Genomic DNA, 18,890 nt, shown 5'->3' on the forward strand with positions numbered 1-18,890 from the left:
GTTTCAACTCTTCACCCTGATGCAGGGTGGGGAATTTCTCTGGAAATGCCAGCGAGTTGGGTTTTTTGTTTGTACAGAGGCAAAATAATTTCCTGTTCTACCCATTTTAGAAATAAGAAATTAAAGAAAACATTGTAGCTCCCATTAGAAATATATAAAAGCTTCTGGTTTCCAGCTACTACTTTCCCTGTTGAACATGCAATCAGCAAATTGCTAATACAAATACCAGGTGTTTTGTATATAAAGAGGAACAACTGATACGTTATTTTTTCAAAATGCAATATGAGCAATCCCTTTATCTGAATACTTAGAAAGATACTGCCTGCTTCAATTGAGAATTTGAAGCTAATTGTTAATATCTCCTAGCATCGTTCCCATGCTACATGCCTTTGGGAGGAGATAGATGCGATAGCGCATACCCACACAGGGCAATCCTTAGGTGCGTCATTTACTATTGCCCGTAATTACCTCCTATTTATCGTGTCCCATATTTACTGTGTGATAGTAAGTGTGCTAGATAGGCGTGCCAATGAATGTGACCCACAAGCTCTGTACTTGAGGAGTAGATACTGCTGGATTATCGCTTATTTGTTGCTTGTGTCCTCCACTGTAGTAGAACCTGAGTAGTTCCCACAACAGGAGAACAAAGTGGTGTCCTAGGGAGACTATGCTGCAAAAGTGTTTTGGCCCAGGGACTAAACAACAGGATTTTAGCAAACCAAATTCTGTTCTGGTGCAAAGACGCTTGGGCTCTGGGTAAGAAGTGGCGCAGCAGCTGCTGGGAGGGTAAAACATTAACTGCTCTGCAGCACTTGGGTGCTGCTGGGGTGACTTGGCCTTCTGGGGGAAATAGTTTTACTATTAAAAGATCTAAAAGCTTTGGCCTGCAGACAGACTTCAGTGCCTGGGCTTAAGCAGCAGATTGTGTTTTATAGTGTGTGGGGGGTTTGTGGGTTTTGTTTTGTTGCTTGTTTTTTTTTAAACAACATAAATAGGAAATGGGAGGGCAAGTGATAAAGTGGTTCCAATGGGAGACCACAGCTTCTAGTCGGTTATGGATGAGACCCGGACTTGTTCCGTTGATCCTGCTTAGCGCGCAGAGCTGGGTTTTGTTGCCTCCCCTGTGTCTCGGTGTCCTGACAGGGGTTGTATTTCTGTCTTTCCATCCCACGTGGAGTGCGAGCTCCTTCTTCATTCAGAGACTCTTGAGTAATTCAACAGGAAGTTGCAGCAACATTCAAAAGTAAACAATACCTCAGCCTTGGCTTTGAGATAGTCTCGTACAGGCACCCCTTCAGCCTTTGGGTTTGCGGATATTCCTTCACCTTGAGTCATTCTGCGAAATGTTGGTAGATTTGGAGCAAAAGTCACTCTGCTCTCTGGAAATGCAAATTCTTGCCCTCTTGGTTCGAAGTGCCACCAGTTTCCCTTCTGCATAATTTCCTCTTTTGCTTCATCATGTATTATGCTGAACTTTTTTTGTAGTTCACGATGACTTAGCACAACTGTAGTAAGGAAGAAATGTTTCTTTCAAGGAAGATGACAAACAATGTGCTTCTTTTAAGGTATACAATTTATTTAAAAACCCACACAACTTCTGTGTTTTGCCCCAAAATTAATAATAAAACTTTGAATTTCAATTATGTTTTCGACTAAATAAGTTCCAGCAGAGGAATGGTGAAACAAAAGGTGGTAGCATGTCATTGCAAAAGAGGAGTTACACAGAATGTTCAGTGTTTCTAGATATTTAAATGTGATACAGATCTCCACATAATCTTTGTTAACTGCACTCAACTTCGGATAACTGAGTCCCGATTCTATAAATCTCTTCACAAATGATTAAATCAGATACCTGTGTTGTTTCTCATGTTAGGTTGGATAGCAGAATAAGTAACTTTAATGCTCTTTTCAGACCTCAGATCTATGAAGTTATGCTCTCTCAAAGGGCAGCTCTGTTGGTAATATCCTGAACTTAAAAACAATTACGTGCTCAAGCTCAAATTCTCCAAGACTTTAAAATTCTTGAATTTATTTGAATGGAAGCTATTGCTAAAGGATTTGGGCCTCAGATTGTCAATGTCAAGAGCAGTATAAATATTTATCATTAGATTAGGAGTATTATCCAGGACCCATTCTCATTCATCTGTGTGTAAATGGCATCACAGGCTGTAGTTTAATCTGTTTGGGGCAGAAAAATTCTGAATTTGAGAGTTGAGAGCAAAACTTAATACCGGTGAAAGCTGCCAATATCCAGGATTTATGGAGGCAGTGTCAATTAATGAAGCTCATGAAAACAACATCAATTTCAGTGGAATATGTGAATGTGACTGTCCATGTTTTTCAAGGAAAGCGATCGGTGCCATTTCCTCCAAACGCGCACACTGACGGGTCCAACCAGCAGCAGAGTCCTCAGTGCAGGAGAATGGGGGCAGCTGATAAAACTGTCACCATCAACATCTGACCAGCAGGGCCGAGTCCCTTCTGGGTTTCCCAGTTGCAATTCTGGAACTGCAGTAAGAAGAATACTTTAGGAAAGAAGAAAAAGCAGCCCAAGGGGAGAAAAAAAAAAAAAAAAAAAAAAAAATATATATATATATATAATTTTTTGTTTGTGCACCGCAGCTTTGTGGGAGATGCTTCACCAAGATCTTCAGGACACAAAAGCCTGGTTGTCTCTCCTTTCCATGTGTTTCCTACGGCTGGGACAGTGAAACCTGAGGATGCTGTGAGACGCGGGGACAAGGTCCCACCTTGCTTTAATAAAGAGTTAAAGCCCTGCAGAGCGACTTTGTAGCAAAGCGCAAGGTCGTAGATGTTCTTCAGCTTTCAACACAAATTTCACTTCCTGATCACAGCTCTGAGCATTTTAGCTGAAGTGACATAGTTGGTAGATGTAGTGTCTGGGACTTGGGAATGCTATGAAGTTACCTCCTGAAAAGAAATAATATCTGAAACAAAATCTGAGTCGCATGCAGAGCTCCCTAAAGTAGAGCTTATTTAACTGCAATAGTTAAGAATATAAAGCATTTTGAGATGGCTCTAACCTACCTGGTAGGCAAATTGCTATGCCACTGGAGACACAATCCTTTCTACGTGTGTAGATTTGTAATGTATTAAAATGAAGAGATTATTACTGCCTAAAATTTAATTTTGAAAAAATTCCATGGAGAAACTTATTAAATGAGAACTTTGGTGTTTTTTTTTTTCCACTAAGCTAATGCTCCACTTGTCTCCTGATACCGTGGTGACTGTGATGGGCCATTATCCAGCCACACGTTATTTGGCTGGGCTGGAGGAGAGCGCAGCGGCAAGTGGCCAGAGACCTTCCCAGGGATGTGATCGGGCTTTTGTTCACCCAGCAGCCCCGATTCCGCGCTGCTGTGAGCTGGCACCTTGTCCTGCGCTAATCTCCCGGCAGCGCCAGAGGTGAAGTCAATGTAATAAAACTTAGATCATTTACAGTAACGTCACGTGCTGCTGTTGTAGAGCTTTGAATTGGAACGGAGTAAGAAATGAAGGAGGGGGAGAAGAAAAACTGCTTCACAGGAGTTGCTTCAAATGCCAAAGTCATTTAGTTCCCAAACTTTCTGGGAATACAGGAGTAGGTTTGACACTTGTTCAATTAAAAAAGAAGCATGCTTCTCCATTTCTTGCTTTGCTTTCTCTCCTTTCCCCCCTAGATGAATGGCTTCTACTCCTTTCATTTGCCCTTTTTATGATGTACATTTGGAAACGTGGAAAAATAAGAGGAAAAATCTCCACATTCTGGAGTAAGGGAAGGTGAGAGCAGGCAAAGTGGAACAAAAAACAATGTATATCTTCTAGGGGAAATAGTGTACTACTGGAAGATCTCTCAGATGGAAAATTGTGGCCAGTGGTAACCATCATATGCAGCAACGCTCTTCTGTCTGCTGCTTCCACCCACACCCCTTTTTTTTCCTGCTGTGATACAGAATTGCTACTTCTTGCTTACCTATTGTTGACCTGCGAAAGTTCGCTTTCCCTGCTTAAGCCTCTTTGTGGCAAAGGGTGAAAGTTCTGGATTGTTTGGGTATTTGAAGCATCATTACTATAAGCTGGTTGCAACTGGGTCACTCTGGCCTCACCGCAGCTCTTCAGGCTCTGGTCTCTTCCTACCAGCACTGGCTGGGCAGATTGAGCTGCAGGTGGTTTGCACAGATCCTAGTTAAACATGATTCTTTTAGAAACAGGATCCTCCTTGGTGTTGAAAAAAATCAAGTTTTAAGCTTTAAGTTCACATCACTCAGTGTTGGATAGAAGCTGTGCGTGCAAGTGATTTGGGGTAGAACAATGTACCAGGACAGTTCTGCTTTTGCTCCGGTTTCTCTGGTTGACATATTCCTTTTCTGTAGTCACCTGAACCCAGCTTTTCTTCATCTTTGAATTTTCTGGCCCAACAACACTGAAGGCCAACCTTGACTTCAAGAAGAGGGGAAGAGAGAATTGCCGAGAGGATGTGGGGTGGTGTAGGAGCAGCCGTTTCCCAAACATGCTGCCTGTAGTGGCGCTTTGCAAGTTCTTCTTTCTGGTTTAGAGCCAGACTGTGGATTTCACTCTTTTTCTGGATAAAAATAACTGAATTAAGTAGGTCTGCGGACTGAGAGATGAGTATAGTTTGTGCAAATTAACTCGAGAGCGTAGCTACAGTGTAACGCTTGTCTGTGTTAGGTGAGTTTAGGTCAGTTCTGTGAATGATAAACCAGGCTTAATCTTGGCATTAAAGCTCATTAGCACCCCGAGTCTATCCTCGCCCTCTAGCCTCCTGCTGCATTTGACTCCTCGGTGTTCCCCTAATGAGTGTCCCTGCAGCTGAAGAGTGTGACCAACCTTGGACACTTGAGGTGACATGTCACCTTTGTATCCTGCCCTGCCAAATTCCCACACTACTGTGGTGTTAAAGACAGCCTTGACCAGACAATAAAATCTCATTATCGCTGCAGTCAATTTGTCAGTTCTAGCTGGAAAAGAAAGCTCAGCGTCCTGCACGGTGTCCTTCACTAATGTAGATATCTGTTGCAGTGTGCTTTGTAAACAGAAAAATCCTATTTCTGGTTATTACTGCTGTGGTTCATGCAGGACTATAAATGCTTACACCCTTTCAACCCCACCTTTTTTCCAAGGAGTGTTGCTATGGTCTTGCAGTGCAAAAATGTCATTATCTCTCGCCTTGCCTTAAAAGGGGGTGCAAAAAAATGAAGAAGAAGAAAAAAGAGAAGGTTATTCAGGTTGTTCATGTAATTACCTGAAGGAATTGAGTTGTGCAGCAGTCACTGTGGATTAATGAAGCGTGTTGCTCTTTCTGTGCATAAGGGTGAAATTGTTCCTTTGGAAACATAAGTGAGTGGTCTTGCTCTGAAAAGGCCATTTGAAGTGGGCAGCTTTCCGGGGGCCTGGAGCAGATTTGTGCCCTAAATGATAGTTAGAGTTTGGCCCAAAGACCTGCCCAGCAGGGACAGAGCAGAGGAGATGGACAGCAGCTATATATACATATATATATATATGTATACATTTGTTGTTGTGTTTTTCCTTTTTGTTTGTTTGTTTGTTTTTGCCAGCCTGTGCAAGTAAAGCTCACTGGCAGGATATCTACTGTAACTAGGGGCAAAAGAAGGGCAGCACAATTCTCTGCATTTAAGTTTTCGCTGACAATTTCTTCTACAAGAGACACCATTTCCGTGTTTATTTACTGCAGGGAGGCGTTGTTATTTTCAGTTATTCACTTGTGTATCTTTTACTCTTTCCAGTCAGGTTTCCAATTTGATTTTTAATCTTGAATAACACACCAACTAGTTATAACTGACACAAAATCAGCAATATGGCATGTATTAACCTTGGGTAGAATATAAATGACGTCAATGTGATGGCCTTCACCTTCCCAGCAGATAAAGAAGGAATTTGTGTTTTCTATGCTTTTCCTGATTAATTTTGTGCTATAAGAACCTGTGCTATAGGAACTTCCTATGGAAACTATAGGTGTGGGGTAAAACCAGTGTAAGGCTCTTTGATATCAAACTTTTGTAGTGGAGTAGGAGTTAATTTAGACTCAAAGCCAAGACCAGAACCCCAACTGGTCCTTCTCAGCAGGTTCTCTTAACATCCTTGGGGTTTGGGAAGGGGATGGACAGGAATTTCCTTGTTGCTGTTTTTCAGTCTAGCTTTAGGCTTTCTGTTTGATTGCCCTTGTCTTTGAAAGCTGTAAGGGATGATATGCAAGAAATTTAAGGTATGTTGCATTGAACTTTCATTTCCTTTAAGTACATTATCAGTTTCAAGGATGGCTTTTCCAATAGCAGTGTTCTTTTCCAGAGTGGAAAATGCTAATATTGGAGCAGATTTAATGTTGCTCACAGTTTTCCCTGTTGAATACCTTCCCTTAAATGAAGATCATGTATTTAAAGCTGCTCATCTAAATGTAAGTCCTAGTGCACAGATGGCCATTACTATGAGGGTTGTATTTATCCAAAGGCTGTGGCTGGAGTGATGGGTATGATTGAGACCTGCTGCAAGGGGCAATGTCAATTACATTCTTAACTGATCAACAGAAAGCCCCACTAATTTGTAAGTTTGAGACTCCAGGGAACCCCTTGTCTGCTGTGAAGCTGTAACAAGCATCTGTAATTTCTTTTTTCCCATGGATGTTGGCGTTGCATTGAAGTATTATTACAGGATAAAGTAAATTGTGCGTCTGGAGGTTTGGTGCAGCAGCTGGTGTTTCTGCAATGCCGCATTTCGCCAGCGTATTTTCATCCTCAATGACAACGGGGCACAAGAAACATCCACGCTCGCTCTGCTCACCAGGACAGAGTTCAGAATATGGAAAGGCAAAGCCAGATTAAAGCAGGAGCCTTAAATGATAGGAGTCAAATTGCTGGTGTGTCCCTCCAGCCATTGCTTCTTGTGTTTGTCCTCAAGGGTGGAGTTCCATAACTTTACTGCTGAATTGAAGGGTATTTAGCAATATTTAACAGTGTTGGCTTGGTCAGGATAGGTTGTATTGAGACTTACCATCATATTCTGATTCAAAATGAGTTGTTTAGGTTTGGAGGGGATGTTGGAACATATACTGTCAGCGTGGTGATTTATAAAGCCATAAAATTGAATTGTCAGCTCCTTGAGAACAGATTCAGCTTGATAAGAAGTGCAACTTTCAGATGCCCAGATTTAATAGTAATAATAATAATTAACAGCTGAGTCCCTGCTACGTGGCAGTGTTAGTCCACTGGGGTCCAGTCTTAGCGAAAGCAAGTAATCTGCATGGAATTATAATACTCAAATATTTAGGTACTGTGTCTTCTAACAGGAACCCTTGTCATTGTGTTCAAGCATGGAAAGAGTCTGAACTCAGAAAGCATCAATTCATTGAAAGGGAAGATTTTAACAGAAACAGGTTGGTTCCAGGAAAGCTTGTTTATCTGGTCCAGGATGGAACTGAACCTGGAAAAGCATTCCCAAGATAGCCAGTAGTCCAATCTGTTACCTTGGATGTAGGTTTCCCCTTCAGCCCACGTCCCCATTTCCCACGTGCCGTGGAAGTGGAAGGCTCTGGCTCATCAAGCGGGTGCTGCTTCTTGTGCTTTCACATGGTTTTGGCAAGGTTCCTTTTTTTTCTTCTCAGAGATAATCCAACCAAATCACAGAATCTCACATGTTTTCTTTAGGACAGCGTTTTTGGTTTCTGGCCAGCTGTATTTATACGTTCAGAAATGCAAGTCCTTTGCCTTGTTTAAATAAGAGTTAATGAAAACCTTTAAATGGCTTGGCAGCCATACAGTCTATGTCTTGGATACAATAGTCAGCTTGTGTTCAGTTCGAAGTTAATGGACATCTGGGGCAGTTTTGAGGTTGCTGTCAGACAGAAAGCCATTTCTGGACATTTTGGTCTTATAGGAAAGGTTTTAATTTAGAGAGCTGCCTTTTTCTTTTTTTTTTTAATTTCCTTCAATAACTTTTGCCTTAAACAGAGTCATTGTTTTATTTTGTGCCCACTTATTGCTATTCTTCCTCAGCTTTCCTTTTACAGGATATTTTTTTCCAGCAACTGAAAGAGGCACAATTGCAAACATGCTCAAGACATTGCAAACCACATATAATTTAAAGAGGAAATTACTGTTTTGTTGAATAAATGATAGTAGATAAGCTCCTTCTTTGGAACTAAACAGCTCTTCATCTCCAAACTACTGGAGGGCATCTCGTGCCCCAGGCAGGGGAGCTGCAGGGGAGCTTATCGTATTAGAGATGCCAAAATGTTTTGATGATGAGCCAAACATGGGTGCTCTTTATCCTCCTTCTGGTGCCAGAGACCTGCTCGCTGGAGGAAAACACAGAAATAGTTTGAATGTGGGGCTGGAGTTTTGTTTGGTTTTGATCTTGCGTTTGAGTTGCAGTGTAATTGCCCCTGTACGGTTGATTTGCGGTTGGAGTTTCTTCCAGGTCTGGACAAACCTGTTGAGGTAAATGGGAATATTTTCATTCCCCTGGCCCATGCCGGGTGCTTGTGCGTTGCCAGAAAAGCCATTTATTGTGTCTCTCTCAGCACTAACTCTCTGGTGTTAAAAGATGCAGTTCAGATGCACAGCTCGTGGATTTGTGCCACCTTTCCCCACTGCCAGAGGTTTCATTTGTGCCGGACCTGAAGTACCGAGTGACAAAATTGTCGCAGTTCAGCCAAACCATCCTGCAACCTGCCAAGGCTTTGCAGTTTCGTTACAATCATGAGCTCATGTGGACGGATGTGGTGATGCATGTCCCTTCTGACGGGTCATCACCGAGACTGAAAGATTGTCAGCAGCTTGTGGCTCTTCAGTTCTCCTAAAATCAACCCTGGCTTTAACATCCAATGCCTTTTGTATCGGTAAACGAAAGCAAGGCTGGAAATACTTCTGAAGAATTTGTATTCAGACTAGTCAGTCATTCACTTTAAGAGGTGGGGAGAAGTGGCTTGGCTTAACTGAAACATACTTCTGCTGAGAGCTCATTTCCAAAAATAATTAGGTACAAGTAAATGATTCAAGTGCAGAGATAAGGCATATTTGAACAACAGATATCTTAGTTTTATCATCTGCTTGTTAATGATAGTACAACAAAGCAATTTTACATTTCCTACTAGTAAGTATTTATCTACCGCATTTAAGATGACACATCAGATGGTGAAATGCAAGTTGTGAATTTCCAGTCAGGTTGATTAAAACCAAGTTCCCCTTAACTGTACTGAAATTTCTATTTTAGTTTGAACTTGCCTGTGTTTGCACGTGGTGCATTCAAATCCTTAGGTACAAGTTGCTTATATTAATTGTGGTGTCCAGGGTCGCAGATGGAAAGCGTTGCTTACAATCTTTGCGAGAAAACCCATGTTCCTACATTATTTTTACCTTTGTTTAGAAGAGGGAATTCATTATAGTTGAAGGCATATGAGTAAGGACAAAATTTTAGTCACAAATGGAGGGGGTTTTCCCAGGTCAGCATGCAGTTGATTTAAATCTTACAGTTTTCTCCAGTGCTGGACATCCCTGCTGGATGAGTTCTCAAGTGGAGGGTTTCGCCTCAAAGCTGCGTTTAGCAGTTGCGCTGCAGGCTGGGAATGCCTGAGAAATGCCGCGGTATCAGCACCTGTAGCTGAGCAAAGACAGAAACACAGGAGGTTTGCCTGCTATGGAATCCATGTCCAATTCTGAGATACAGAATCACACAGAATCCCAGAATGTCAGGGATTGGAAGGGACCTGGAAAGCTCATCCAGTGCAATCCCCCCATGGAGCAGGAGCACCCAGCTGAGGTTCCACAGGAAGGTGTCCAGGCGGGTTTCAATGTCTGCAGAGAAGGAGACTCCACAACCTCCCTGGGCAGCCTGGGCCAGGCTCTGCCACCCTCACCAGGAAGAAGTTTCTTCTCAAATTTAAGTGGAACCTCTTGTGTTCCAGTTTGAACCCATTGCCCCTTGTCCTACCATTGGTTGTCACCGAGAAGAGCCTGGCTCCAGTCTTCCTAGGTTTTGCCCAGTGTTTAAAACTGTACTTAGCCCTTTTAGTACAGCAGATTATCCACAAGTAGTTGGGCTACATTTTAAGGCCATTTGCTAACTCCAGTAGAATTTGGGTGCAACTTATTCAAGCCAACTGGCAGTGCTTCTGCCTCTCTATTAATAAATGCCCTGTCTTTCTTTTTTTTTTCCCAGGATTCAAATCTTTCAATACACACTGACAATCCCGACCTGACACCGTGTTTCCAGAACACCATCCTAGCGTGGATCCCTAGCATTTACCTATGGAGTGCGTTACCCTTTTACCTTCTCTACCTAAAGCGCAACAACAGAGGGTACATCGTGCTTTCCGTGCTGAACAGGTTCAAGACGGTAAGAGCTCTTTACAATATTGAGTTTGTTAGCATTAGTTCAGTATCCACACAAGTGCTGCAGTAGGGTTCAGACAAAATCCTCTCTGATTTATGGGGGAACTGAAGAACTTGCTCAAACAACAGTGTTCATGCAGATTTCTGAGGAAGGATACCAAAGGATGTCCCATCTGTAAGGAAATCCATCCTGTGAGCTCACCTTTCTAGGTAGAGAGATGAGTTGATTGCTCTGCAGAAGAAAGTTCACCCCTATGTTGAGCCAAAACTATGCTGCTTCACCCTTACTTAAGCTTTAAAACACTGTAAGCTGCAAAACGAACATCTTAAAGTAGGTCTAGTGAGAATTTAATCTCATTGTGAAAGTAAGCACAAGAAGATACTTTTTTAAGCCAGTATCCACCCAATAGCTATCTGATTTCATCTGTGTTTTGTGCTTAGGAGACAACTGGTGTCAGCAGCACCTCTGGTTTATAAATGAGGAGGTCTAAGGAAAGTGGGCAAGTCACTGTCCATTGGCCATGAGAGAACCAGGGTTATTCCTGGAGAAAACGATCCAGACTTCTGCTTCAGGGCTTGTCTGCCTTTAATCTGGCTACTGCCTGTGTTTCCAATCAAAACTGAGTAGTATAGAGGGGAAAAAAAAAAGGTAAATACATTATTCTTTCAACCGGTTGTGTTTGCAAAGCGCTCGGGAAGCAGCTGAGAGCGACCCTTGGTTTGAGTGCGGTGGGACGGTTCCACCAGCCTGCCTGCAGCTGATGGATGCAGCAGCATCGTTCTGCTCGCACAGCTTCATCTCACTGAGAATCCGTGAATCACAACGGCTTTGCTGGCCCTCCGGCTGCCCCCGGGGGTGAATTACCAAGCGCTGTTTCTGTTTGACTGCTTTCAGCTCTTCGGTGTCCTGCTGTGGTGCGTGAGCTGGGCAGATCTCTTCTACTCGTTCCATGAGCTCCTGCAAAACCGGACGCCTCCACCCGTCTATTTTGTAACTCCATTGATCGTTGGCATCACTGTGGTTCGTACCTGTTTCTGGTTATTGTGACCAATAAGAATAACTCTTCTTTTTTAGACAGATGAAGGAGGAAAAGGGTTCCTTTGCATTCATTGCCTTATCCTGTACTCTTTTAATGGAATTATTGGTACTTGTATTACTGAAGCAAATCTTGCGTATTGAAAAGGCTACAATTATAGATATCTCCCTCATGTAGATTCCCGCTATGGAAATTAAACTCGGTATAATGGAGAGGTTGTTCCATCTCCCACTTTGCTCTCATCTGTTTCTCCAGGCTTGTGATCCAGGTGTGGAGAGAATTTGCATCTGACTTTGCCTAAACAGTGAGATATGATAGAGCATGGCTTGTGCCTTGTGTATTGGACTTTGTAAAACTGTGTCTCGTATCTGGTGGTTGTTCTTCCGTTAAACGGAACCCAAATTTGCATTACCTAGCAAGACAAACAGACCTGTGGCTGTTGTAGGAAAAACAGAGCAGTAAAACTTGCCCATTAAGTTTTTCATTCCCTCGGTTATATTTTTTAAAATCTTGTTTTCTAGACAAGTCGTGATTGTCCATCTGGACCGGAGAAATGACAGCTCTTACATTTGTTTGAAGTGTTTAATTGTCTCTAGCTCTAGATACAAATTTTTGTTTAAAAACTGAATTCTGGAGATGAGGCTCTGGAAAAAGTAAAAACAAATGATTTCATAAAGTTATTCACTGCTTTCCTTGGATAAAGGAGGTTTTGCCATTGACTTCTGTGAAGATATGATGGGGCCTTATTTCAAAGAGGTCCTGTTGTAGGTGATGATTCTAATAGCAGCCAGCTGAGAGCGTGCAGAAGGGCAGCAGTGGGCTGGGGTTGTCTTCACGTGTTCCTGTCTTTGCTTTTACAGCTGTTAGCTACGTTGCTCATTCAATATGAAAGGCTGAGAGGAGTTCAGTCTTCTGGAGTGCTCATTATCTTCTGGTTTTTGTCTGTGCTTTGTGCCGTGGGGCCTCTCCGCTCGAAGATCATGACTACAACGGCGCAGGTAACATGCCATCCCTGTTAGCACTTGGAGAACGGGAAATGCAGCGTTAGTATCTCTGTGAAGGGAGTGAATCACCAAGTTTGGAGTCAGATCTGAGCCCAGCTTTTGCCAGACAGAAAGAGAAGTTTGGTTGTGTTGCCTTGACTCAGACTTGTGCAGCTTGAAGGGAACTGGGATTTCTCACGCAATGTCAAAAAAGCAAATTTTGCTTAGCCCAAGGATATACTGGAAACCTGATAGACATGCGAGGGCTGTACCGATGCTGTTCATATGTTAGAACAGAGGGGTTTTTTTTTCTTTTGTCTCTTTTCCCTTCCCTTTTGCAGCCTCCTTCCCCTGCCATGCTTAAATAAAGATGGGTACTCATTGGAGATGATGCATTTTAATATGTAACATTGCTTTTTTGCTGGGGTAGCTTGTGCACAGCTCCACAGGCTCCTGTCGGTGCCTGATGTGCTGAGAACAGCATTTTGACTCCAACTGTGGCTGGAAATAGGGAACAGAAAGTTGGAGGGAGAGGAAAGAAACCTGAGCTGTTATGATTCCTGTTTGGAAACATAGCAGGTGCTCCCACAGTAAGAAAGTTGTTATGTTTTTCACAGAGACAAATTTCACTAAGTAGGGCAAAGCAGATTGCTTCAGTGATTAGATCATCAAAGCTAAGACTGAAAAAGGATATTTGAAAAACATTAAGGTGATTGCTTCCCCTGAAATGAAATCAGTGCTGATTCTGTTTGGCGATTTTTTTTAATACTTTTGATAACTATTAGCGGCACTATCTTTTTAGCAAGGATTTTGCCCTACTGGTCTGTTGTAAATATTCCATCAGAGACTGAATCAAGCCTTAAATGACAGTCTGTGCAGAACTTCTTCAGAAAATAGCTGCAATCCTGGTGAGATCCTTTCAAACACCACTTAAAGTCAATTTAAAAACTGTAGTAGCGGTGAATAAGTACAAATATTGAACTATCAATGTTTGAATCCTTAATCACCTTAAAATCAGGAGTGCAGAGCCTTAGAACAGGTATTGGTAGCATTTCTGCTCTTCTTGCAATGGCTGAGGACCAAATATTCTTTCTCTTGCACTTAAGGTTTAAACATTTTAAGTGAACAATGAGCGTTCACAAGCACGTTAGGGTATGAAAGCTGTACAAGGGACATACCTCACAGCAAGATGTTTTAAGTCAACTGCAGACTCATTTGAGCAGGAAAGGAAATATCACCAGAGCAGATGGATCTGTTATTATGCAATAGAGTGGTTTTTTTTGCGGCTTCATCTGAAAGTATTTAACACTGACTGCTTGTCAGTGACAAGATACTAAAGTAAGTGGATGTTCTTTGATCTGGGTTGACAATTCCTGTGCTTAAGACATGATCTTGCGAGAACCCCGGGAGGAAATTGAAAAGGATGTCGTGTAGCCGTGATTCCAGAGGGTTTCTGCACACAGTGAAGATGTACAAGCACTTTGAACTTGACATAATTTAATGAAAAGCTTGGAGATAAGCGTGTTCTTAGGCACTTTACAGAGCATGTGCATGCTTTTGTAAGATGATTCCTGCTAGCAACTGCTTTGCAGTATTCAGATGGAGAAGAAGAAAGGAACTCCCAAAAGCAGCTGTGAGAAAGTCAGAGAGAGTGGATGTGTGTGTGTGTGTGTGTGTGTGTGTGTTTGTGTGTGTGTGCGTGTGTGTGTGTGTGTGTGTGTGTGTTTGTGTGTGTGTGTTGAGGGGCTGGCAATTTCAATAAAAACAATCATTACTGTGTTGTTTCTGCTTTTTTTCCATCTAGGGCCCTACATATGAAAGGTTCAGGTTTACCACGTTTTACATCTACTTTGCTTTGATAATCGCTGAGCTGATCCTTTCATGTTTTAAAGAAAAGCCTCCATTTTTTTCCCCTGTTAATACAGATCCTGTAAGTATTTTCACTTTGCTTTTTTTTTGCATTTTACAGACTGTATCATGTTTTGAGAGTTCCACTGAAAATACTTGGCATTGAAAACAGCTTTGGATTGTCATTGACATTGCAGTAGTTAGTGACCTCTCGATGAGGCGCTGGATATAGGGAGTAATATTGGAGTTTGAAGCCTTTTCCCACTATATGACTGGAAGCTACATAGTGAAATCAGCTCTCCTACTTGCTGCTCTGCAGCAGTTTAAATTACATTTATGAATATTGAAATGTAATATGAATTATTTCCAGAGTGAGTTTTATGAAGATGGTGGTCTACTTGCTTAACATTCATTTAGATTTAGCCGAAGTCTGTAAGAGTTATCTTAATAAATGAGTTCTATATATGTTGAGAATAGATATGGAAAAAACATTAATAACAGAAGATATTAGTGGTGTCACAGGTTAAATTTCTTCTCCAATTCATAAAATGGTCTCTATAATTGGATTTATGTTTGAACCAAGTTGAGAGAGAAGTTGAGTTCATTTCGTAAAATGAACATTTCAGAAACTATAGAATGACATTTCACTTTATGAAAGTGTGATTTAAAGGCAGTGTACGCAGCAATTTTTAGAGGTAAAAAACGTTCTGCATAACCTGGGAAATGAAAGAAATCAATCTGATGTCTCATTAGGACATAGGTACATACGTGTAATATACCGTAAAATATACCGACACTGATCAAAATTGACTGTCTTCTTAGTAAAGTAATTGTAAATATCTTGCTTTGTTTTTGTTTTCTTTCCCTCCCATAACTTTACTATAGAATCCATGTCCAGAGTTAACTTCAGGCTTCCTGTCAAGACTGACATTTTGGTGGTTTACAAGGTGAGTTTCTCTTGTCAAGTTCTTGGACAGCTGACAACCCCAAACTCCACTTGCCATACGTGTTGAATAGAGTTGCCAATATAGACTTTTTCTCTGTAAGTAGTTGATGTCGGGTACTTTTTCCTCCAGAAGGGTGTCAGCACTTCTAACATTTGCCTTTTTAGAAACAGCTTTCAGAGTGCTCACACCACCCAAACTTCTCTGAAGAGCAGTGGCAGCAACTGGGGGGTGGCTAATAGAGTGTCCAGCCTGGTTGTGCTTACTATGTGCTGGCGTAGAACCTAAACCAAGACATAAGGCTGTGTTTCACAAGATTAGTTGTGGCAACCTTTCACCTGCCTGAGGAGGCGTTTTGTTTCCTGTTGAGGTCCATGACCTAATGCTTTTTTTATAAGGACATTTTCCATGCAAGAGGGAAGGTAAACTGGGTTATCAGTACACATGATTACCACCAACTGATACTGCTGTCGAAAGGCGTGTGTATTAAAGATGCAAATTGGAGACTGGGCTTACTACTACTCCATGATAAAGCAGCGGAACAGCTGTCAAAGGTCATGTTAAGACCCATTTTTTTCATAGTGGTTGAGGGTGTTGATGTTCATTCTTCCATCCATGTAACTTTATTGCCTTGGCAGAAGCCCTGTAAAGTTGTTTTTAGAAAGAGGAAGATCTTTCTAAACTTCCAGAGTTTTGAGTATTTAGCTTCCCCATTGAGATCCTTGGCAACTAGATGTTTGTATCCCTTGACAAAATTCCTCTTACAGTTGAGGAACTGTAGTTTTCAGAGAAATCTGATTTCCCTTTAACTTATGTGAGCTTCACTTTTGCATTTTGTTCACCTCTGACAATTATTCCAGATAGACTTAGCTATTTTCACATCTAAAGCTTCACTTTTTTGTTCAACACCACAGTTTCATTCAAATGCTTCCGGTAGTTGGGTTTTATTGTCTTTTGTTTCTGAAGTGATGTTTTCAATAAAATACATGTAATCAAAACTACATAATGTCCTTTCCTTAATTGCAAACATCAATATAAGGAACAAAGGGAGATGGAGGTATAATTATCACCCTATCTGTGGAGACGTATCTTCTTGCTTTTGTTAACTTAATAGTCCCGGAGTTACTGTCAATGCTGTAAGTACTATTAGCCAAACTGATTTGGACTGTTTTTCTCCATATGTGCAGCATGGCAATTCTTGGGTACAAAAGGCCCCTTGAAGATAAAGATTTGTGGTCGCTGAATGAAGATGATACTTCAAAAATTATTGTGCAACAGCTAAGTAAAGAGTGGGACAAAGAAAAAGCAGAGTGCAAACAGTGAGTACATGAACAAGTCCGCAAACAGAGACTGATCTGAGTTGTTTCAACATCAATAAGCTGCTCATCCCTGAAAATGAGTGGGATAAAAATGCCACCTCCCTCTTCAACCTATCTGTTCTTCATTCATATTAAGAGTCAAATGTGTTTATTTTAATAAGTCTAGGCAGAGGCAGGAGCCCTCTGGGGGCTTGTGTGCCACCAACACGCTTTTGAACCAGGTGCTTAAAATCTACGTGGGCAGGTTGTGCCGTTTCCTGTGTGGAAAAGGGCTGAAAATGTGTAAACAGAAGGGATTGAGTTGGTTGGATTGTGGAAAACAAACAGCTTTCATCACTGAGCTGGTAGATATCTAACCCTATAACTGCATCCCTCCTGGGCGCGTTAGAGCACAACTTCTAGATACCGTAAACCAACAGGGTTTCCCCGTCATGAGTGTTCTGTCTGGACACTATTTTCAGCCTTAGGGCTCTTACTCCCCAACAGTAAAGATATGAAACTCAAAACATGTGAAAGGCAGGCGGGGAAGAGATATCCCACTTGAAGAGCTGAGACCCTGCTCCTGTTGACTAGAAAGGTAGCAGCAAAAATCTCATAGTCTTTGATGGAAATGGGATGAGGATCAGAACCTGCATATAGTTATATCCATGCTGGAGAGGATTTCCTTTTTATTGCATGTACTGTCCTAATCTATTCTTAAGAAGTTATCTATTGTGCAACTGTATTTCCTTCTCCCACTGGTTAGTGTCCAAAATGTTTCCAAACAAATAGATGTGATAATAGTGTGTTTCAAATGAAAAATGTCAATAAGGAGGAGGCCTGCACTTCCATTTCCTTTCATTGTGGAGATTTCTTCCCTGTGTGGAGGCTTTCCTCTGTTCTCTTCTGGGCATATCCTTGCCAAATTGGAAAGACCCCATTATGTGATAATATTAGGAGAGAGTTGTAAGGTTCTTGGCAAGGCTAAATATGATGTGGAGAGTTCCACTTCACGGCTAAAATTTGAAAGGTTTCCAGCGCTAACACCAGCAGCTTCTACACTAAGCAGCTTCTACACTGGTGCTCTATGTATGCGTGTTGTGGGTTTTCTTTTTTATTAATGTCTCTATTTTTATGGTGTGGAATAGCGTGCATTGTCTGGGTTCTGGTCTTTTTGCACAGACATAAATCTTACTCCCCCAGGATTCTATATAGTAAGAGCACAGCCATTGTGCACAAGTGCCGAGGGTCCAGGAAAACTTTTGCTAGGAAACCAGGAACCATGCCTGGTGTTTTGTCATGGGATTCATTGCGTTTGGAAATTATTCATAGAAAGTGGGGCCAGTTGGCAATGAATTTAACCATAAATTCTGGCTTGTATTAAGCTCAGGTAACATTTTGTGGTGGTTGTTGTAATGATTCTAAGCTGGGGAAAAGAGAAAAACAAAGAAAACCACTGTACTCTAGATTGCTGCATTTCACATAACTCTAAAAGCTTTGTGGCTCTGCTTATTCTTCAGTTACAGGTAGGTATTCTCGATTACTTTCTGTCAATTAACGTTAGTGGTAGTTGCTTGGGAGCTGTTGTAATTTTCTTTTTTTACTCTTCTCATTAAATCTGCTCTGAACAAGCTTTTATGACATTAAAAAATGCTGTGTCAAGTTGCAAATGTATTGACGGTGTCATGGAAAATATTTGCAGTATACGTAATAGTTTATTTTAGAAGACTTAATCAGTTGCAACTCTGACATAGCCAAAGCTTTAAACGTATTACAATGATTATCACGTTTCTTTTGTTCTTAAACCTACAAAACCTATCTTGCATTTTGCTTCACAGCTGTCTTGTGAATTACTGTTAAATAACTGCTAATAATTCATTTGCTACTAATGAGTTACAGGAGAGATCAGTGTGGATTGAAGTTGTTATTGTAGATAGTAAAGCATGCAAAGAGTATTTTCCCTTTGTTTTTCCTCGCTTTGCCTGTATGGCTCAAGTTTCTACTCACTTTACTGCTAAGTGCAGTTGCTTTGGAGAAAGTTTGAGCTGTGCTGGATGGAGGAGAGAGAGCTGGAATCCACTTCCCTTCAGTTTTTGCTTCTGAGACGATCCTTATGAAGGCAAATTGAAGATGCAGGGCCTTGTCATCGCCGTTGGGAAAGCCACATGTTTTCCCGTGAGATAATCAGCACCTATTATCTGCCCTGCTATAAATAATGGAAACCAGGCACATGCTTTTTGCTTTGATGAAAAGCTGGGTGTGAGCAGTCCCACACGCTGCCGAAAACCTGACATCACCTGGACACCCCCAGTAAACACCACAAGTGCGTTTTCTCCCTTTGGGATCTTTGTGCTGCGAGGGAACTGTTGCATTGCTGTTAGCTCAATGTAATAAACATTTTTAATAGCACCAAGCC

The 18,890-nt window shown here is 41.6% G+C and overlaps 1 protein-coding gene across 2 annotated transcripts in view; it reads left to right on the forward strand.

Annotated features, from left to right (window-relative positions):
• The window catches only part of ABCC3 (ATP binding cassette subfamily C member 3), a 47,803-nt gene that overhangs the window by 2,756 nt on the left and 26,157 nt on the right, over positions 1–18,890 (forward strand). For both annotated transcript variants that reach the window (XR_010652506.2, XM_065852203.2), the window contains exons 2-7: positions 10,192–10,368; positions 11,260–11,385; positions 12,262–12,399; positions 14,189–14,314; positions 15,118–15,179; positions 16,364–16,495. Coding sequence is in view for 1 of the 2 variants with exons in the window: in XM_065852203.2 (XP_065708275.1) it covers positions 10,192–10,368; positions 11,260–11,385; positions 12,262–12,399; positions 14,189–14,314; positions 15,118–15,179; positions 16,364–16,495 (761 nt within the window). In the remaining variant the exon portion in view is untranslated. The remainder of the gene's footprint in view (positions 1–10,191; positions 10,369–11,259; positions 11,386–12,261; positions 12,400–14,188; positions 14,315–15,117; positions 15,180–16,363; positions 16,496–18,890) is intronic.

The sequence above is a fragment of the Patagioenas fasciata genome, chromosome 18, assembly GCF_037038585.1.
Source record: "Patagioenas fasciata isolate bPatFas1 chromosome 18, bPatFas1.hap1, whole genome shotgun sequence".
Classification (NCBI taxonomy): Eukaryota; Metazoa; Chordata; class Aves; order Columbiformes; family Columbidae; genus Patagioenas; species Patagioenas fasciata.